Source organism: Acomys russatus, chromosome 2, assembly GCF_903995435.1.
Source record: "Acomys russatus chromosome 2, mAcoRus1.1, whole genome shotgun sequence".
NCBI classification, from domain to species: Eukaryota; Metazoa; Chordata; class Mammalia; order Rodentia; family Muridae; genus Acomys; species Acomys russatus.
The window spans coordinates 41423143-41442787 of NC_067138.1; the positions used below are offsets into that span (position 1 = coordinate 41423143).

Below are 19645 nucleotides of genomic sequence, written 5' to 3' on the forward strand. Positions count from 1 at the left end.
TATAAAAATACCATTAACCCTTCTGTTTTTCCTCTTTCCTCTCTCCCTTCCTGGAAGCTCCCCCTCCGTCTTACTCTAGATCTTGATAGCTTTGCCTTAATCCTTATTGTTGCTGAAACCTGATGCCCTAGGACTTCATTTGTCTGTGGTCTTTGCTTTTAATGAAATAGCTAATACTGAGGTGTTATGGCTCAGGTTCCTCATATCAACTATTTTAAATTATTAGTCCTTGAATCATGCTATAAAAGCAGTGCTTTTTGCTTTTTTAATCTAAATAAGTATATACTGATAATCATTCTGAAACAGCACTCTACTGCTTCCATAGGTTATAAGAATTGAACTTGATAGGCACAAGATGACCTACACCTATATTCTCAGCACATAAGAGGTAGAAGCAAGATTTACACAAGTTTGAGATCAAGCCTGCCTACATAATGAGTTTAGTGCAAGTCGAGGCCAGAGAGCAAACACTTGTCACAGAACAACAACAGACATAAAAACAAAGAAACAAAACAGCTGCTAGAGAAGTTAAAGGTTCTTGTTGCTTGTCTTATTTTTCAATTATGGTGATAAGACACCATCATTAAAGCAACTTATAGTAAATAGAGTTCATGGAGTCTACAGTTTCAGATGCTGATTCCTTAACATTCATAGTAAAGAACATGACAGCAGGCAGGGAAAATTATTCTGGAGATAGAGCTGAGACTTTACATCTTCAGAAACAAGAAAGAGGCAGAGAGAAGTGTAGATGCAGTAGGCTTTTGAAAGCTTGAAGGCTACACCCAGGGACACAACTCTTCTAGTAAGGCCACACCTCCAAACCCTTACCAAACTGTTCCACCCCCTGTAGACCAACCATTTAAATAGATAAGCCATGGATGCCATCCTCATTCACATCATTACACAGCACAATGGTGATGATGTGACTGCAGATTCAGCATCCAGATAAGAGTTTGAAACCATCTTAAGCTTAATAGAGCCTACTTCAAAACAACAAAAAGAACAAAACATGTCCTACAATTACAGGCTTACTATAACACTGCTGTTCCGTCATTGAGATACCGTCAGTAAAGGTTAAATTTTAGATTCTTAATGGTCATGTATTTATAGATTCATTTCATTGTTATTTATTTATGCTTGCTTGTTCATTTGAGATTGCACTCTTGTAGCCTGTAGGCTGTCTCCCACATGCTATGTAGCCATACTTTGCTTGCACTACTTACAAATCTTTCCTCCCCATCCTGACTGCTGGTTATAGGCAAATTCCTCATGGACTGGGTCATATCTTAAAGAAGTATTTTATTTTAATGATATATGTGTATTAGAGTATGTGTAGTGGAGCTGCTTACTGTGCTTCTGGAAGTTGAACTTAGGACTTCTAAAAGAACAGTAAGCCCACATAGTCACTGATCCCCTTATTTGTTTTTAAATTTAAAAAATTCTTCTGTTGGCAAACAGACATGTGGTGCAATTAATCTATTATTCTTGAGTAATGGAAAGTGATTACTGCAATTGTAGTAATCCTTGTATTATGTTGAAGTCCTTAACCATTTCCAAGTAACTCATTTAGAAATCACTTTGAATAGCACATTTTATTGCTTTTTTGTCATTAGAACTGGCATTGGGAGGATAGTAGTTTTGTTCTCCATCCAAAACTAAATCCATTGCCTAACAGCATTTTAAAGTATGAGTTGGCTAACAAATTCATTTAAGCAATCTCACTTAAATACTTTAATGAATACAGAGTACTATAGTAGGCTTAAACATTTTATCAAGCTGAGAAATAGAAGCTCATTATGTAGGGCATGTCTGATATTTTTTTTCTAATTTTTAAATGTAATTGGGGGTATTGTCTAACGTGCACCTACCAGTATATAGTGAAGACTGCTTGAAGAAAGGGTTATCTCTACAGTAGTTAATGTTTCCTTCCGAATTCTCTCTATTTTCATATATATGACATATGTGTGTGGATGAATATGAATACCACACAATTAATTCAACACATGGTGATTTTTTTTTTAATTTAAACTGTTTGAACTCTAAGTAGCATTTCCAAAAATTTATTAAAAATTTTCAGTAAGTTTTAAAATCCTAATTTGTTAATTGGGATGGTTAATAAGATAACCCAAGATGCACTTATCACATAGTCTTAAATTTTATCCTTTTATCAAAATTGTTGAATTAATATACTAATATTAATACTTTCAGTTTAGAAGAAAAGATGAGGTCTTCAGTAGTTGCTTATCATTTTACTCTCTGAATGTGGTGTGAGCTTTCTAACAAGATTGCATCAGTGACTTCACTTTGGGGCCATAGACGTATGCTTGCTATCTTAATCTGGAGGGTAACATTAATAAGAGCAGAGGGAGGCTGAAGATTTCTTTTTGATGATTGTGGTAACTAATACTTTTCTTCTCTGTCCTTTGCCTTCAGTGTTTTCTCTTTGCACTTTCTGTATTGTGATTTGCACATGTGTCCAGGAAGGCATTTAATGAGCTGATATAGGGGAAATAAGATATAAATGTTTGATCCTGGGTAAATTTGTTTTTACACTACCTGTAGACATGCAGCTCATGAATGTTTAAAAATATTTTTAAAAGAACAAGCATATTTAAGTGTTCCCAGAAAAATCTGGGGACAACTCTTAAGCAATGACTATTATCCATGCATTTAAATAAAATTTGGTAAGTCTGAATGATGAAAGCATATCTAACATAATGCAAAATGTGTTTTAAAAATAATTTTCTGTTAGTAAATGGAGATACATGTATAACAGACCAATATAGTGTCCATGAACATGTGTGAGAGCTGCCTGTCCCTCTCATTCCTGTTCAGTGCTGCTTCCTGCAGCATCACTGCAATGTCACCAGGTACATTGGCCTCACCTGTGTGTAGAAGCACTTGGCTGTACACAACCATAATCATGAATATCGAAAAGGCTGAAGCTATAAGGTTGGTTGAGATAAGGATGGCCAGAGTGACCCCACAGTATTGCAGAACCCTTTCTCAATAGGATAGTGACATAGAATTGGCTAGTATTTACATATTGGGGTGTTCAAACACATCTAATTCTAAAGCCAATTTTTACTCTTGGTAAGGACTGTTTTATGTGGAGTCTACGGATATTACCTGTTCATGTACATTTGCACAATTTCTGAGCTAGTGGTTATACATAAAACATGTGAGAACAGATAACTTTTGGAATACCTGCTAACAAAGAACTAGAAAGAACTCTGATTTGAATGAGATGCTGTTCTGAACGTAAAACCAGATGTCAAACTGACTGAAGACATTCATGTCTATAGTATTTAATGCTGAAAAGTAGGTTGGCCTACTGGAATATAGCAGTGAGGATACATCACGTTTGATTTTAAAAAGGACTGGTTTTCCTTCTAACTAATTTCTTTACACAAGACTGGGTTGGTTGCATTTGATAAACATGGTGTCTTCGTTGCTCTGAGTTTTACAATGATAACAACAACAACTACTACTACTACTATTACTACTACTAATATTACTAGCAATAATAAAGAAATTTTATTATTTATTTTAAAAGTCCTACCTATCTTGAAAATTAAGTAATTTCATTGACACATTTTGCTATTCCAATATATGCATAGTATAATAATAGCTGACTTAAGCAAGTTACCTGCAAAAGTTAACTCACTTTCAAAAGCAAAATATTTTTTTAAGGAAGAGGTCATTCTATAATAAGCATATATCAATTTTATGATGAAACTACAATAAAAGCAAGTAAAACAGCATACAAAAATAAATTAATAAATACATTTGAGATAATGTTGTGTTTCTTCATCTCTCATAGAATGAGTGTGGCTGGGCTGGCCTAGAATTTATAAACTCCATTTTGCCTTCCATTCAGGTACCATGATATTAAGTGTACTGGAAAGTACTCAGTTATGCAGTGAACATTCATAGGAAGGCATTTAGAATTCAAGTCCACTTAAAATACTTTAAAAAAATAATACACATTATTAAACATAGAAAATCCAACTATTAGTATGATCTAGGTAGTTTGTATATAGACTAGGAACAGAAAAACATATATATATATATATATATATATATATATATATATATATATATATATGATAAATATTGAAAATCCTCAATAATGTTCTGACAAGACTCAAGGGTAGGCAGTATACATTAGAGTGATCAAATGCCACACCTGAGAAAAAAAGTTCGACTATGACTAGGACTACACATTGAAAATAATACATTAAAAAGTATTTTCTTTAAAATTTAAGCTTTATTCCATGATACTGAACTGTTTATTCTGAAAACAAAATAAGAATAATGATTCAAAGTAACAAAGAATTGGAAAAATGGCAGCACAATATGAACAATGTATATTCTCAAAGCTGGGGGAGAGTGTCTCTGCCCTATCGAACCCTGCCAATTTTTTAAAAATATATTTTATTAATTTATTTATATTACATCTCAATTGTTATCCCATCCATTGTATCCTCCCATTCTTCCCTCTCTCCCTCCCATTTTCCCCCTACTCCTCTCCCCTATGACTGTGACTGAGGGAGACCTTCTCCCCATGTATATGCTCATAGGGTATCAAGTCTCTTCTTAATGGCCTGCTATCCATCCTCTGAGTGCCGCCAGGCCTCCCCGTCAAGAGGATGTGGTCAAACATGGAGCACCAGAGTTCATGTGCAAGTCACATCCCACTCTCCACTCAACGGTGAAGAATGTCCTGTCTGTTGGCTAGATCTGAGTAGAGGTTTGAAGTTTACTGCACGTATTGTCCTTGGCTGGTGCCATAGTTTGAGCAGGACCTCTGGGCCCAGATCTGCCCATCATAATGTTCTTCTTGAAGGTTTTTAGGACCCTCTGGATCCTTCTATTTACTAATCAGCTATTAAAAACAAGGAATTCCCGAAATTTCTGGACAAATGGATTGAACTAGAAATGATCATACTGAGTGAGTTAACCCAGAAGCAGAAAGACTCACATGGTATATACTCACTTATATCTGGACACTAGTCCCATGAAAGTCTTCACTTACCAGGAAAGTGAGACAAAGGGGAGGACATCCTATTGGGACTCTAGGTGAGAGAACCCTGCCAGTTTTGAAGGAACATGACTGATATATGATATAAAATCTGCAGAGCTACTCCTTAGATGGTGCAGCAGTTAAGAGCACTGGCTCTTAATCAGAGAACTTACCTACATTCAATCCTGGGACCTTTACGGTGTGTCACAATCCTCTCTAGTTTCACGAGATTCAACACCCACTTCTGACCTTGCAGGCACCAAGCACACAAATGCTCCACAGACATATATGAAGACATAAGAACCATATACATAACAAAAAATTTTAAAGTACTATTTTTAAAAATGTGTTAAATCATATCCCATGTGAAAATATGCTGAGACTCTGAAATCAAACCTTAGGAATATAGAATTTCTTCTCCTTGTCAACCATATTATAATTAGATGTAATGAAAGAGTATAGTTATAATTACATATTATAAAATAATATAATGAGGTATTATAATGGAACATTATAATCAGAAATCATAATGGGAATTTCATCTGAAAAACAAACATTACATGTTATCATTGGATGATACCTAGTGCCATTTCATGGCTGACATGAGGAAGAGAAGAATGCTCAAGTTTGCATACTTTTTCAACAGTGGATTCTATATAGAATTGTGAGCAACTTCTTTCTGCTGTTATCTCAAAGTACACAGGAGAATTAAATGCACAAAAAGGTTTGAGTAATAACATAGCAAGTCTTAACTCTTTCTGAAGAAGCATGTTGTCTATTGAGATTTAAATTGCACACCTATGGCATATGGCTGTTTCTCCCTCACTTTATGGGCTACTGTTTGTTTTGCTTTGAAATCAATATGAAGAGTTGCTGAAAAATACCCACTTTTGTTTTTTAGCTGGATGAAGAAGCCTCGATGTGGTGTACCAGACCAGACAAGAGGCAGCTCCAAATTCAATGTTCGTAGAAAGCGCTACGCATTAACTGGACAGAAATGGCAACACAAGCACATCACTTACAGGTACAAAAGCTCAATCCTTTCCGCACACCTTGTTTTCTTGTTATTTGGTTTGATGCTCTGTTTGGATTTTATGAACATTAGCTACATTTAAGTACTCAGTGATGTTTTATTGCCATAAAGAATTTATTATTGAATAAGAAGAGAATACAATAGGCATTAGGGGACCTTGCAGGCATTCTTTGACATTGTTGGCGTAGCTGCATTTTGTGCCTCACAGCTTCCAAAGAACACAAATATTCTGCAGGACTTGAGATGAATGTTTTAATACAGTGTATTCTTTGACAAGTTTGAATAGTCTAAAAAATAAACGTGTAGTAAACTCTATAAGTCAGTCTTTTAAACAAAATGCCTTGAAATGCTTATAACTGTGCTAGCCACTTTAATTTTTTCCTGTAATAATTATTGAAATCAACATGCTGTCTATGTTGTCTTGAATGACAAAAAATAATGTCTCACCTAAGGTAACAGTTACTTTATTGGAAAAATCTATGCATATTTATTCACTCACTGAACTACTAGTACTTATAAGGTTGTAGGATAAAAACGTACTGTGCCAGCCCTGGGAGATAAAAGCAGAAAAGGAAATATGAGGACCCTGTTTGTCCTTAGAGAATACATAGAAAAATGGAGGTTAAATAATTATATAAATGGGATACCCTACATTGAAAGGAAGAAACAAGACACACACACAAAAGTGAACCAGGATTGTCTAGGCCACTCTAGAAAACCAGAGGTCTTGTTAATGAAATGAATCTTTCAGCCAATATTCATAAGGAAATTTTAGAGAAATTGTTAAGCCAATGAATAGAAGATGGAAGATACTTCAGAAAGAGAGTATTCCAAGAAATACCTTGTTCAAATTATATGAGTAGAAGAAGAATTCTTTAGTTCTGGCTATTTTTGTAAAAAGACCTTCTTGAAATGTTTAAAGATAACATTAAAATGATTTGTTTTGGTTTTCTTTATATAAACCTAGAATGTGGTATTTGTACTTATTTAGAGGACAAACATTATCAGTGTTGCTTTATAGTTTCATATTATCCTCCCAGATAGAATGACACCAGATAATTGGTTTATGCAAATTATGTCAACTTCTCTTCGGATAATTAAAGACAAAATAACCTTCATTCTTCTCACATAGCTAGTACTCACTGCCATTTAAAACTTTTTCACGTGGCTTCAGAAACATTTCATAAAACTTACACTGTCTGTGCTTTCAAGGGAAAGTTAAACATTATTCCAAGGAATTACTATGGAATACTATTGGACTCAGTATTAATGCATGCTGTCCAATGAATCTTCTTTCTATAGAGATTGTTGTTATCAGGTAATAGAATCTGATTGATTAGAGCTCGATTGAAAAGCATTTGTACACTTTATTTAAGATTGATGGATAGCATTGCTTTTCCTGGTAAAGTGAAAAAGAAGGTATTTAGAGAAGGTAATAAAGCATTAGAGGATGTAAAAGTTTGAATACAGAGCTACTATTACTGATACTTTACTTGTTTTTTATTCATAACCTAGCAAAGTTCTAAGCAATTACAAAACAATAAATATTTTGGCCATCTCAAATAATGAGATTTTATTTTCACAATTTTATACCAATGAAATTTGTATAACGGTTTCTGTTGTAAATATTTTCATTGATGTGGCCCATTTCTTTTAAATTTATCATTTCACATCCTTATTGCTGCCCCCTTCCTTTTCTCATCCTAATCCCAGCCTTCCATACACTTCCTTCTTTCCCCTCTCCCCTTCTCCTCAGAAAAGGGAGTCCCCCAACCTGTCTTGGAAAGCAAGTTGCATCAAAACTAGGCACATACTCTTCCTCTAAGGCCTGAAAAGGCAGCCAGCTAGGGTAAAGTGACCCCAAAGCTGGCAACAGGGTCCATGTCAGAGATAGCCCCTACTCTAATTGGTAGGGACCCTCATGAAGACCTAGCTGCCCATCTATTACATAGGTGTAGAGGACCTTGGTCCAGTCCATGCATGCTTTCTGATTGGTGATTCCATCTCTGTGAGTCTAAATGGTGCTTGGTTATTTGACCATGTTGGACTTCTTGATGAGTTCTTGTCACCTCTGGGTCCCTTTGTCTCCCACACAACTTCCTGAGCACCACCTAATGCTTGGCTGTGTGGCTCTACATCCCTTCGATCCACTGTTGGATGGGGCCTCACCGAGGACTGTTATGCTAGGCTCCTGTCTGCAAGCATAACAGATTATTTTTGATCATGACATGGGTTGGCTTTCTCCAATGGCTGGATCTCAAGTTGGGCCAGTCGTTGTTTGGGTCTTTCCTCAAACTCTGCTCCATCTTTATCCCTGCACACCTTGTAGGCAGGGTAAATGTTGAGTTGAAGGTTTTGTGGGTGGGATGCTGTTCCCTCCTTCCCGGATATAGTAAATGGCCACTTCAGTCTCCATATCTCCTGATCCGAGAAGTCTCATCTAGAGTCACCTCCATACTCTGCAGCATATCTCCTGCTTGTCCTAGAAATGCACCTGACCCTGTTTCCCTTCTCTCTCCCTGCTCTCTCACCTTTCACACCCTCTCCCTCCCCCCACGTCTGATGCTCCAGAATCCATCATGATTCCTGATGGACACACCTCATTTTCACTGTCATTTACTCCATCCAGTTCTATTGATTTTCATTAAAGTATGCATTCGTATGTCTCATTGTACAATATTACACACGTATTGTCAGTGCTGTAAAGATTCCATCTTCCCAATTTTTTCTATCTCTCTTCTTTCTAAAGCCTAGTAATTACTGATTTTGTTATTTTCAATAGAAGCATTGATTTTTATGAATAGCCATTTAGTTGTTGTCATGCAAAACGCCTTTTCAAGCCTACTTCTCTTTACTGAGAAGTACCTAATATTTTTTCACATCTTTTTGTGACTTGATAGATCATTTATTTTTATTACTAAAAATAGTCCACTGTAGTGATGCCACCGTTTATTTGTTTATCCACCTATTGAAGCCATCTCTGTTGTTTTCACAGTTTCGCAGGAATATGGCGAGTATAAACAATTTTGTGTTATTTTTTGTATGCAAATAGATTTCTAGATAATCACGGAGAGTGAGTGCTTATTGTATGTTAAAACTGGGATGATCTCCATATGAAATTGCCAATGTAGCTTTTCCTAGTGACAGGATGTTTCATTTTGAATCATTGCCAGTGGTATCTGAAAACCATGTTGCCTATAATTTCTCCAGGGTTTAACAGTCTAAGGTGTTTGGAAGTGTAGCTGTTTTGATAGCTTGTCTTAGTTAGGATTATTATTGCTGAGATGAAACACCATGTCCAAAAGCATTTAGGAAGGAAAGAGTTTATTTGGCTCTTATATCCTTAGTCACAGTCCATTGAAGGAATTAAGAGGAACCTTGAGGCAGGAACTGATACAAAGGCCACAGAGGAATGCTGTTTACTGGCTTGCTCCTCCTGCCTTCTTCAGTCTGCTTTCCAATAGAACCCAGAACAAACAGCTCAGGGTTGGCACAAAGGACAATGAGCTGACCCCTGTCATATAAAATGATAAGCAAGAACATGCCATACTAACTTCCTTACAAGTTAATTTTATGAGGCAGTTTCTCAAATGAGAGTTGCCTCTGGCTTGTGTCAAGTTGACATAAAACTAGGGAAAACATAGTGACAAAATTCTCATTGGTTCATAGAGTTAAAGCTTCTGAATTTAGATGGTTTCTTTAATGAATTTAATATTCTGCACTTATGTGTTCTAAGAGTATCTTCCTTGGTGGTGTATCTTCCCAGATTTTCTGATGAAAACGTAGATGGCTTTCTTGTCTAAGAGTTTTATTCTGTTCAATCTTTCATCAGTTAATATTTAACCATTTTCTTTTGTTTTGTACCCTACACTTTCATTGGGTTTATGATTTCTTTTTTGAAGCAGTTGTTTTAATTCTAATAATATTCACTCACTTTCCTTCTTTTGGTATATGTAGTCTAAAAAAATACTATCAAAAACATCTAGTGTGTGTGTGCATGTGCATGTGTTATCTTCTAGTAATTCAATAGCTTTCTTCGCCTCTTAAGTGCTGGAATTCCAGCAGTGCACCACAGTACATGTTAATGTGGTAATGGTGAGCAAAACTAGGGCATCCTGCATGCTACTTAAACACTCTATCAATTGAGTGACATGCCTAACCCCAATTTCAGTTACTTTTTGAAATAATATGTAAAAATGTGCATATGAGTTGCATCTATATTCATTCATGTATATAGTCCCTCTTCCGCAGCACTATTGTTGAAAAGACCTGAATTTAAAAAAGTTATTCACTTTACATCCTGATTGCACCTCAATGCCTCCTCCTAGTTTTCCCCTAGCACACCCCTCCCTCCAACTCTCCCCTTTCATACTCCTCAGAGATTAAGGAGGTACCTCATGGGTACTAACCTTTCCTGGCACATTAATTTGATGCAAGACTAGGCACATCCTCTTTCTGTAAGACCAGACAAGGCAGTCAAGTTAGGGGTACAAGATCCAAAGGGAGGCATCAAAGTCAGAAAGAGCTCCCACCCGAGTTGTTGGTAGAGCCACATACAGATCAAGCTGTGCTTCTTCCTGGAATAGTGGAGGACCTGTCTTTGGGGCTGCACTCTCCTGGTATAATCTCCAAACGAGGGTTCAAAGTCTGCATTTTAAAAATTGTGTTTCTTTTACTCCTTTGTCAGTATCAGTTTACTTCTCTGTATTGGTCACTCTCTGAGCTTCTTGTTATTGCATCCTATTCCTGATATGTCAGCTCTAATTCAATATCACACCATCTCTACTAACTTTTTAAATATGTTGATTGTACTGAGTTTCTTAAACAGCATCACCTCCAAAACCTATCTGTTTGCACCTTAGAAATACCTGGGAATGTTATGTTTAATATTGCATTATGTCTATTAATCAAGCAGCAAAGGACTAAAGCCTTAAACTTATTGAGTCGTGCAATCTACGAATATGACTGCTTTCTCATTTATATTATATGCTATTTTCAGAATTTTGTAATTTTTTTGCATATTGACAGTATATGATTTACAATATTTAATACTACAAGAAAAAATAGACTAGTAATTATTTCCTGTCATGACGTTAACTAGAACAATATATGATGACTTCAAAACTAAACATCCTAAGTCTTCGTAAATAAAAATGCCAGCTCATCCATTTTGATAACATTACCAGATTTTTATTCTGGTAAATAAAAATCTACACACCTGCTGTCCTTCCTCTGAGTGCCACCAGGTCTCCCCATTCAGGGGACGTGGTCAAATATGAGGCACCAGAGTACGTGTGAAAGTCAGATCCCACTCTCCACTCAACTGTGGAGAATGTCCTGTCCATTGGCTAGATCTGGGTAGGGGTTTGAAGTTTAAGGCCTGTATTGTCTTGGCTGATGCCAATGTTTGAGCAGAACCCCTGGGCCCAAAATTCCCTATGAGCATATACAGGGGGAGGAAGTCCCCCTCAGTCACAGTCATAGGGGAGGGGAGTAAGGAGAAAATGGGAGGGAGGGTGGAATGGGAGGATACAAGGGAGGGGATAACCACTGAGATGTAATATGAATAAATTAATAAAATAATATTTTAAAAAATCTATACACGCTTTTGTTTTATCCTATTTAGGTTGTTTTACTCTAAGCATGATTTCTAGGTTAATATTCCAAATTTTATCAAAATGTAAATTAGAAGCCGGGCATTGTGGCTCACAGTTTTAATCTCAGTACTCAGGGAGGCACAGGCAGGAGGATCTTTGTGAGTTCAAGGCTAGCCTGGTCTACTAAGCAAGTGAAAGACAGCCAAGGCTAAATAAATAAACCTTGCCTAGGAAAACTAAGAAAAATAAAAATAAAAAGAAATAGATGATAAAATTCTATATTAAATGGCCACATAAACACCTCATCAAATAAACTCATTTAAATTGAATACTTTATTTATAAAAGGAAAAGGAAATTTAAATGAGCTTCATTACACTTATAAAAATTGTGATAGTCTTCATTTTGTAGTATTGCACTTTTATGTGCAATATTTAATTATTTGTGCTTTACATATGAGAAATCTTAAGGATAAACACTTCATTTTACTTTGATGACACCATGATTTCCCAGTGCTTCTCATCTCATTTATCAGTTGATACAAAGGATGCATTAAGAAGTACATCTTTCTTTGGGCTGGAGAGATGGCTCAGTGGTTAAGAGATACCTGCTCTTCCAGAAGTCCCGAGTTCAATTCCCTGCAACCACATGGTGGCTCACAACCATCTACACTGGGATCTGACACCCTCTTCTGGCATGTGAATGCACATGCAGCTAAAGCACTCATAGACATTAAATAAATAAATCATTAAAAAAAAAAAAGAAGTAGGTCTTTCAGTGGCATCTTGTATTTTGTGCCTCTACACTTAACTCCCAACATGGCTCTGAAGTGACATGTGAGGTTTATATGGCCTGATAAACAGCATCACATATAAGAGAGTACAGCATATTTTAGAAAATCCTCAGCGAATGGCTTTGGAAAATGAGGGACACTTTTTTTTTTTCAGTTTAAGGAATGTACAATGTAACTTCAACTTCTTTCATCATTTAAGATTATCCTTTACTTGAAATACATTTAATATCTTATTATATTTGAGTCACTAATGCCCTTCATAGTTCTCTCAGGATATACGGTAAAATGTCTTCTCTATGTTTCCACCCATTCCTGTAGCATGCTTCTGTCTACCCTCTTTTGCTGTCACATTTCTTTCCTTCCTCCATTTTCCATAAGGTATAGTCATGTTTGTAACGGAAATAAAATCAGAGTAGGTTTGTACTTTCACCTTTCTAGAATCTTCCTTCTTCTATAGAAAAAAAATTTCCCTGTCAGCCATCCCTCACTGTATAGCCTTCTCTTTTATCTTCCTTTTATTACAACTCCCTGCAGCTCTGTTTTTCAAATGGAACAAGTTCATTTGCACTACTACTGACAGCTACTCTGTCTAGACACTTAGTGCTAAGTCTATTGGGTCTATCATGTCAGTAAAGCAGCACTGAGTGTCTGCTTACTTAGTCTCCTCACCCACTCTATTCCTACCCGAGATTATCAATAACATTGCCCTTTTAGTCTCCTATGTATTCTTACAAGATAATGCAAGCGCTCTTGATGTATAGTCTAGCATTTAGATAAGTACTTTTTCTTCAGTAAGTCTTTTCAAATAACAATCCATTAGCACTTTTGCAACCCCATAGAGTATAAAAAGGATAAGTGGATACTAGTAATTTAATCTACACAAAATTCAGAAGTGTACCTTCAGCTGGTGTTCCTCTGCTCTCTTAAGATGAGAAATTTAGTTCTGACATGCTAAATATTGTTATGCCTCCAAGTAGATTCTTCCTCATTCTCAATATACAGCGCCGGGCACCGTGCCAAATATAACACAAGATTAGCACAAAATGACAACTATCCCTGAGCAGGCAGAAATCAGGTTCTTCTATTTATCCTTTCCACAATGACAGATTTAGTGCTTTGTGTACCATCAAAAATGCAGCATGTCTCAACTGGCCGAACCTAATCTGTTGTTTCACCATCTTCCACCTGAGTTTAAAAGAGGCCTCACATCATCTACTTATGGCATAAGTGCAATATTAAGAGTCATCCCTAAAACTATGGCCGTTTTTCCTATAATTAATGTAAAATATAAGAAGTAAATGGGAGGGCCTTGATAAAATATAATACTTAAAATTATGGGCAAAATTAATGTCCAAATATGTTAATGCTACATAAAACAGTTTCTGTCAACAGTATGAACTTGAGGTTTATTCCAAAAGTTCAACATTCATCTCATTCATCAGAAGAAGTAAGAAAATTAGAAGAAACAACAAACAAACAAAGAACAACAAAACAACTCACTGTCTTTCTGCCCATACTATACTGGCTGGCCACTTTGTGCTACTTGGAATCTTCTGGAACATCTCCTCTCTAAGGACTTTTACGTCCTAGGGCTTCCTGGATTAATCCTCTTACCTGTTCTGCTTATTGGTGCTTCATCATTTTATATAAAATATATAATTTCACCAACAAATTCAAATAATAATCAGAATGTTACCTTTTCGACTGGAAAGTACATTTGAAAAGGCTTTCATGTTGAGATATAGATCTGAGAAGGAAAAATAAATTTTAGTTCTATGTAAACAATGATGCGCACTTTAGACACATTGACTTGGCTGTATCCCTATCCTTAAAAATTGCAGAACGCTAAATTCTCTTTGATGACTGTATAGCAAAGTATATTCAGTTGAATGTCACATCATATTTGTATTAAGGTTTTACTTAGTGTAACATTATATGTAGAAATAGTACTGATTGAAAAGATTTGAAACCTATTTGAGACCTGCAGTATTCATCTGTTGACTTTAAAATAATAGACTGACTGTGTTATTTACTATGAATTTATATATACTTGTCTTGTTAATGTTGTATTTGAAACATATCAAGAAATATATATGATTTCATATGTGTGTCTGTGAGTCTGTGTGTATATGTATGTATGATTAGTGTTAAGTTAATCAAAAGATATTACTTTTCCTTCATCATTTTGTATTAATGTCAGAAAGAGGGGAAGCTAATAATGTTCAGGTTAAATTTTGTGTGGTTCCTTAAATTCACAAAATTTGTAAACTTCTGTAGTAAATAGCTGTTTCTTACACTTTTCTTAAACTAGAGTGTCTTAATTAAGAAGGTAGATTATCAGAGACCACAATAACTGGGACTTTGCTTAAAAAGATAAAACTTGCTTCATGCTTGCTAAAATGATTTTCATCAACATGAGCATAAAGATATTATTATTTTACTATATAACTGCAGTGGAATTTCTCTTCAATAATGAAAATAACAAAACAACAAGGTGTCTTTATTTCTGCTCAAAGCTGCTACATGTACTCGATCATTTGGCAAGTCCTTCATATTCCTCTTTTCCAGGATAAAAACTGATTGATTCACCGTCCTACCTCTCACTAATCATTCTGCATAGATATTCTTCCTGGAAGCCTTGGCACAGGGATGCTCCCTGGATGATAATGAAAGAAACCAGTGTAATAAACCAGAAGACTATCTCTAATGTTAATAAAAGTGAATAAGTTTTCTTTATATATAATACATCATTATCTCTGATAATTTCAAAGAAGTTAAAAATATTTGCAGTACATTGCATGTAAGAAGTGACACTGATCATTTTCTTTCCCAACTTTCAGTATAAAGAATGTAACTCCAAAAGTTGGAGACCCAGAGACCCGGAGAGCAATTCGCCGTGCCTTTGATGTGTGGCAGAATGTAACTCCACTAACATTTGAAGAAGTTCCCTACAGTGAACTAGAAAATGGCAAACGTGATGTGGATATAACCATCATTTTTGCATCTGGTTTTCATGGAGACAGTTCCCCCTTTGATGGGGAGGGAGGATTTTTGGCACATGCCTATTTCCCTGGACCGGGAATTGGAGGAGATACTCATTTTGATTCTGACGAGCCGTGGACATTGGGAAATCCCAATCATGATGGTAAGTGCATGATTTCTTTCCAAGAATAATAATCTCTCTTTTATTTGAGGATGGTAAAATAATTTACTAATTTACAAACTGAAGGGATAGATTCTATATATTACTTATAAGAGCGGTATATAAGGCTTTTTATGTTTTAGGGAAATAATTGATTTGAATTGTTACAATGTATAGATATGTATATGTTCCTTGAAGTGACATGTATAAGTGTAAATAAACACGGAATTGCATTGTTTTCTGTATATCATTACATCTTAATAGAATGTATTGCTTATCGTTAAAGTCATGAGATATTCATTATATTCACCTTATGACATTTTTCCATGTGAAATATAATTCTGTTTGACATTTATAGTGTGCCGCACTGTGTATTTTGTGTTATGTTCAGTTTTAAGGTTACTATCAACCTTCTTATTTATACCCTTTTCTCCTTATATTTTATTTATGATTTATTTCATTGGCCTTCCAATCAGACATGATTATGTGAATAATTATCTCAATGCCCTCTATATTTTCTCACAAGCCAATTTTCTCCCAAACCTACTTGTCAGGTATCTAGTTGCTATCATTATGTTTTGAGGCACAACAGCAGTGTATCAGCCAGAAAATCTATTATAGGGACAAGTTACTGCGGATAGAAGTATTATTCTTCACGTACACAAGTGCACATTTAAACTTTATGTTAAACAATCAGTTGTGTCAAGCCAAAGAGACCTATGACTTCTTAGTCTTCAAAGCCCTCTCTCTTATAACCCGCACCTAAGTAATTTCTCCTTTTCTCTGTGGAAATGGTGTTCTGCTACAATGTGTATTGCATTAATGGGAATTAATCAGCTAACCAGACTCGTATTCCTTTTTAATGAGTTAATCCTGGTCATAGAATTAAGCTTTCTCTACTTCATGAGAACAATTATCTGGGTAGATTTTTGTTAAATATCTTGTTCTTCTTAGGATGTATACAGCAGTTAGAGGGTTATGAATAGTGTGGATTTTTTTTCTTTTTTTTATTAATTTATTCTTGTTACATCTCAATGGTTATCCCGTCCCTTGTATCCTCCCATTCTTCCCTCCCTCCCATTTTCCCCTTACTCCCCTCCCCTATGACTGTGACTGAGGGGGACTTCCTCCACCTTTATATGCTCATAGGGTATCAAGTCTCTTCTTGGTAGCCTGCTATCCTTCCTCTGAGTGCCACCAGGTCTCCCCCTCCAGGGGACATGGTCAAATATGAGGCACCAGAGTACGTGTGAAAGTCAGATCCCACTCTCCACTCAACTGTGGAGAATGTCCTGTCCATTGGCTAGATCTGGGTAGGGGTTTGAAGTTTACTGCCTGTATTGTCCTTGACTGGTGCCATAGTGGGAGCGGGGCCCCTGGGCCCATGTGAACAAATGGATTGAACTAGAAATGATCATGAGTGAGTTAACCCAGAAGCAGAAAGAGTCAAATGGTATATACTCACTTATATCTGTATACTAGCCAAAGGGGCATGTCCCACGAAAGCCTTCACTTACGAGGAAACTTTGACAGAGGGGAGGACATCCTATTGGGACTCTAGATGAGAGAAGCATGGGAGAATAGCAAAGTAGAAGGATCCAGAGGGTCCTAGAAACCTACAAATAGTGTGGATTTGGTAGGACTAAATTTGAAACTCACCTTCAGTCTCAAAGAAAAAAAATCTCATGATTTCAACAATAAAATATGTGATATTAACTCATCTTTGAGTTAACAGTTTTAAATTTTATAGTATTAAATTAGGATTGCATTATGAGTTACTTGTTTAAAGATAGTGAGAGATTCATCAAAGAACTTTATATAGAGTTTTGGAAAGCCAAAGCTTTAGAGTTAAACAGATTTTATAGTTAAAACTTTGTTAGCAAATTATTATCTGAAATAACATACAACTAGTTCATTTTAATTGTTATCTGGTAGTTTTTCTTGCAGTCTGTGGCCTTTGGAAGTACAAGTGTTTACAATGTAAGCTGTGTGTAGAATATGTTCCCAACACTCCATCTCAAATACTAGAATGTTAGCAAGTCACTCACTGAGTGTTACCAGTTGCATTTATTTAGCTTTGTGACCTCATACATTTAAATTATCTAAATATTGCATAAATATTACATCTTTCAAGCTGCTTATACTTTCTCTTAAATTACTTAACTCCTCAATAAAGGCAGCACTAAACTTTAGATCTCTGCTTCACTAGGTAGCAGACAGAGAATTTAAAAATAAACAAGTTTATGAAAACTTCTAAATGAGGATTTGATTATACAGGAAAGGAACATGTTTACACTAATTTTAGTGTGCCCAGTACTATGAATGCTTATGTGTTTCATTTGATTTAAAAAGTTTTCAAAGAAATGTGTCAGTGGAAAAAATATCTCAAATATAGTATGACCTACAACTTTCCAGCTAGATCAAGACATGTTTGACCGAAAGTATTTAAGAATGCAACCTCTTTTCTTAACTTTACTGTGTATTGTAACTTAAAGTATAATTCCAATATTCTTTTGACATAAACATGCAGCAACAAGCTTAAACAGTATAATTATTTGATATCTGTTTATTCATTTTGTAAAAAAAAATATACTTACCATTCTACTGAGAATTGTGTGCTCTGTGAAAGCCTGAGGGAAGAACTTTGCAAAATAACAGTGTTTCTGAATTGCTGGGGATTAAGGGTATGTTAATTGGCAGTTGAAAATATAATTCCATAATGATTTACTGCTTCATTCAAATTCAGATTCTTAAGCAGCAAGGGCAGAGCAGCTAGGTGGTGTCAGTCTGGTGTGTTGATCATTTATCCTAAGGGCAGCCTCTAGCTTTTCTTGTGGTCTTGGTGGATAAGAAAAGAATTCCTGCAATTTTGCATCTTAGTTCCTAACAGCCCATAAGACTGTCATTTTGTTACACAAATAACACAGGGCATAATTCTGACATATTTAATGATAAGCTTTTTTTTTTTCATTTAAATTCATTTATTTATTTTTAACTTATTCACTTCACATTACTATAATAGCCCACTCCCACTTCTCCTCCTGGTCCCACGCTCCTTCCCTCTTCTCCCCGATGCGCCACTTCTAGTCCTTAGAGAGGGGACTAGGGGGACTTCACTCTTATTCACCCCTACCAGCTGACCCATCCTAAGAAGTTTCATCAGGACTGACTGCATTCTTTTCCTCTGTGGCCTGGCAGTGCTGCCCTGCCAAGGGGAAGTGATCAATGAGCGGGTGACAGAGTCCATGGCAGACACAGCCCCTGCTCCCCTTAGTAGGGTACCCACATGAAGACTGAGCTGCCTATTGGCTCTATCTGAGCAGGGGCTCAGGTTGCTCTCATTCATGGTCTTTGGTGCATCAGTCTCTGTAGGCCACCCAGGGCCCAGATTTCTTGGCTCTGTTGGTCTTCTGGAGTTCCTGTCATCTCCCTGTCCTTCTATCCACCCCACCCCGACACACATACACTCTTCCATAAAACACCTAGAATTCTGCCCAAAGTTTGGATGTGAGACTCAGCTTCTGCTTGGATCCCCTGTGGGGTGGCCTCTTTCAGAAGGCATCTATATTAGACTCTTATCCTTTTCCCTCTCTTCAACCTCTTCCTGTGTCTGCTAAGAAGTCAGTAAATACCATGCATGTGTTTCTGGGCTGGGTTATTTCACTCTAAATAATCTTTTCCAGCTCCATTGTTTTGCCGACAAATTAACATGATGCCCCTGTTTATAACTGAGTAGTGTTCAATTGTATAGATGTATCAGTTTCTTTATCTAGTCTTTCTTTGAGGGACATCTGGCTTGTTTCCAGTTTCTGGCCATAATGAATAAAGCTAATATGAACGAACATACCTTACATCTGACAGAGGGATAATATCATATATATATATATATATATATATATATATATATATATATATATATATATATATATATATATATATATGTATGTATATAAATCAAGAAATTAAATTTCAACAAATCAAATGAAACAATTTTTAAAATGTGGTACAGACCTAAACAGAGAATTCTCAACAGAAGAATACTGAATGGCTGAGAAG

At 36.0% G+C, this 19645-nt stretch overlaps 1 protein-coding gene across 1 annotated transcript in view; it reads left to right on the top strand.

Annotated features, from left to right (window-relative positions):
• The window catches only part of Mmp16 (matrix metallopeptidase 16), a 243938-nt gene that overhangs the window by 121686 nt on the left and 102607 nt on the right, over positions 1-19645 (top strand). Inside the window, exons 3-4 of the mRNA XM_051160589.1 lie at positions 5928-6050; positions 15288-15592. Coding sequence (XP_051016546.1) covers positions 5928-6050; positions 15288-15592 — 428 coding nt within the window. The remainder of the gene's footprint in view (positions 1-5927; positions 6051-15287; positions 15593-19645) is intronic.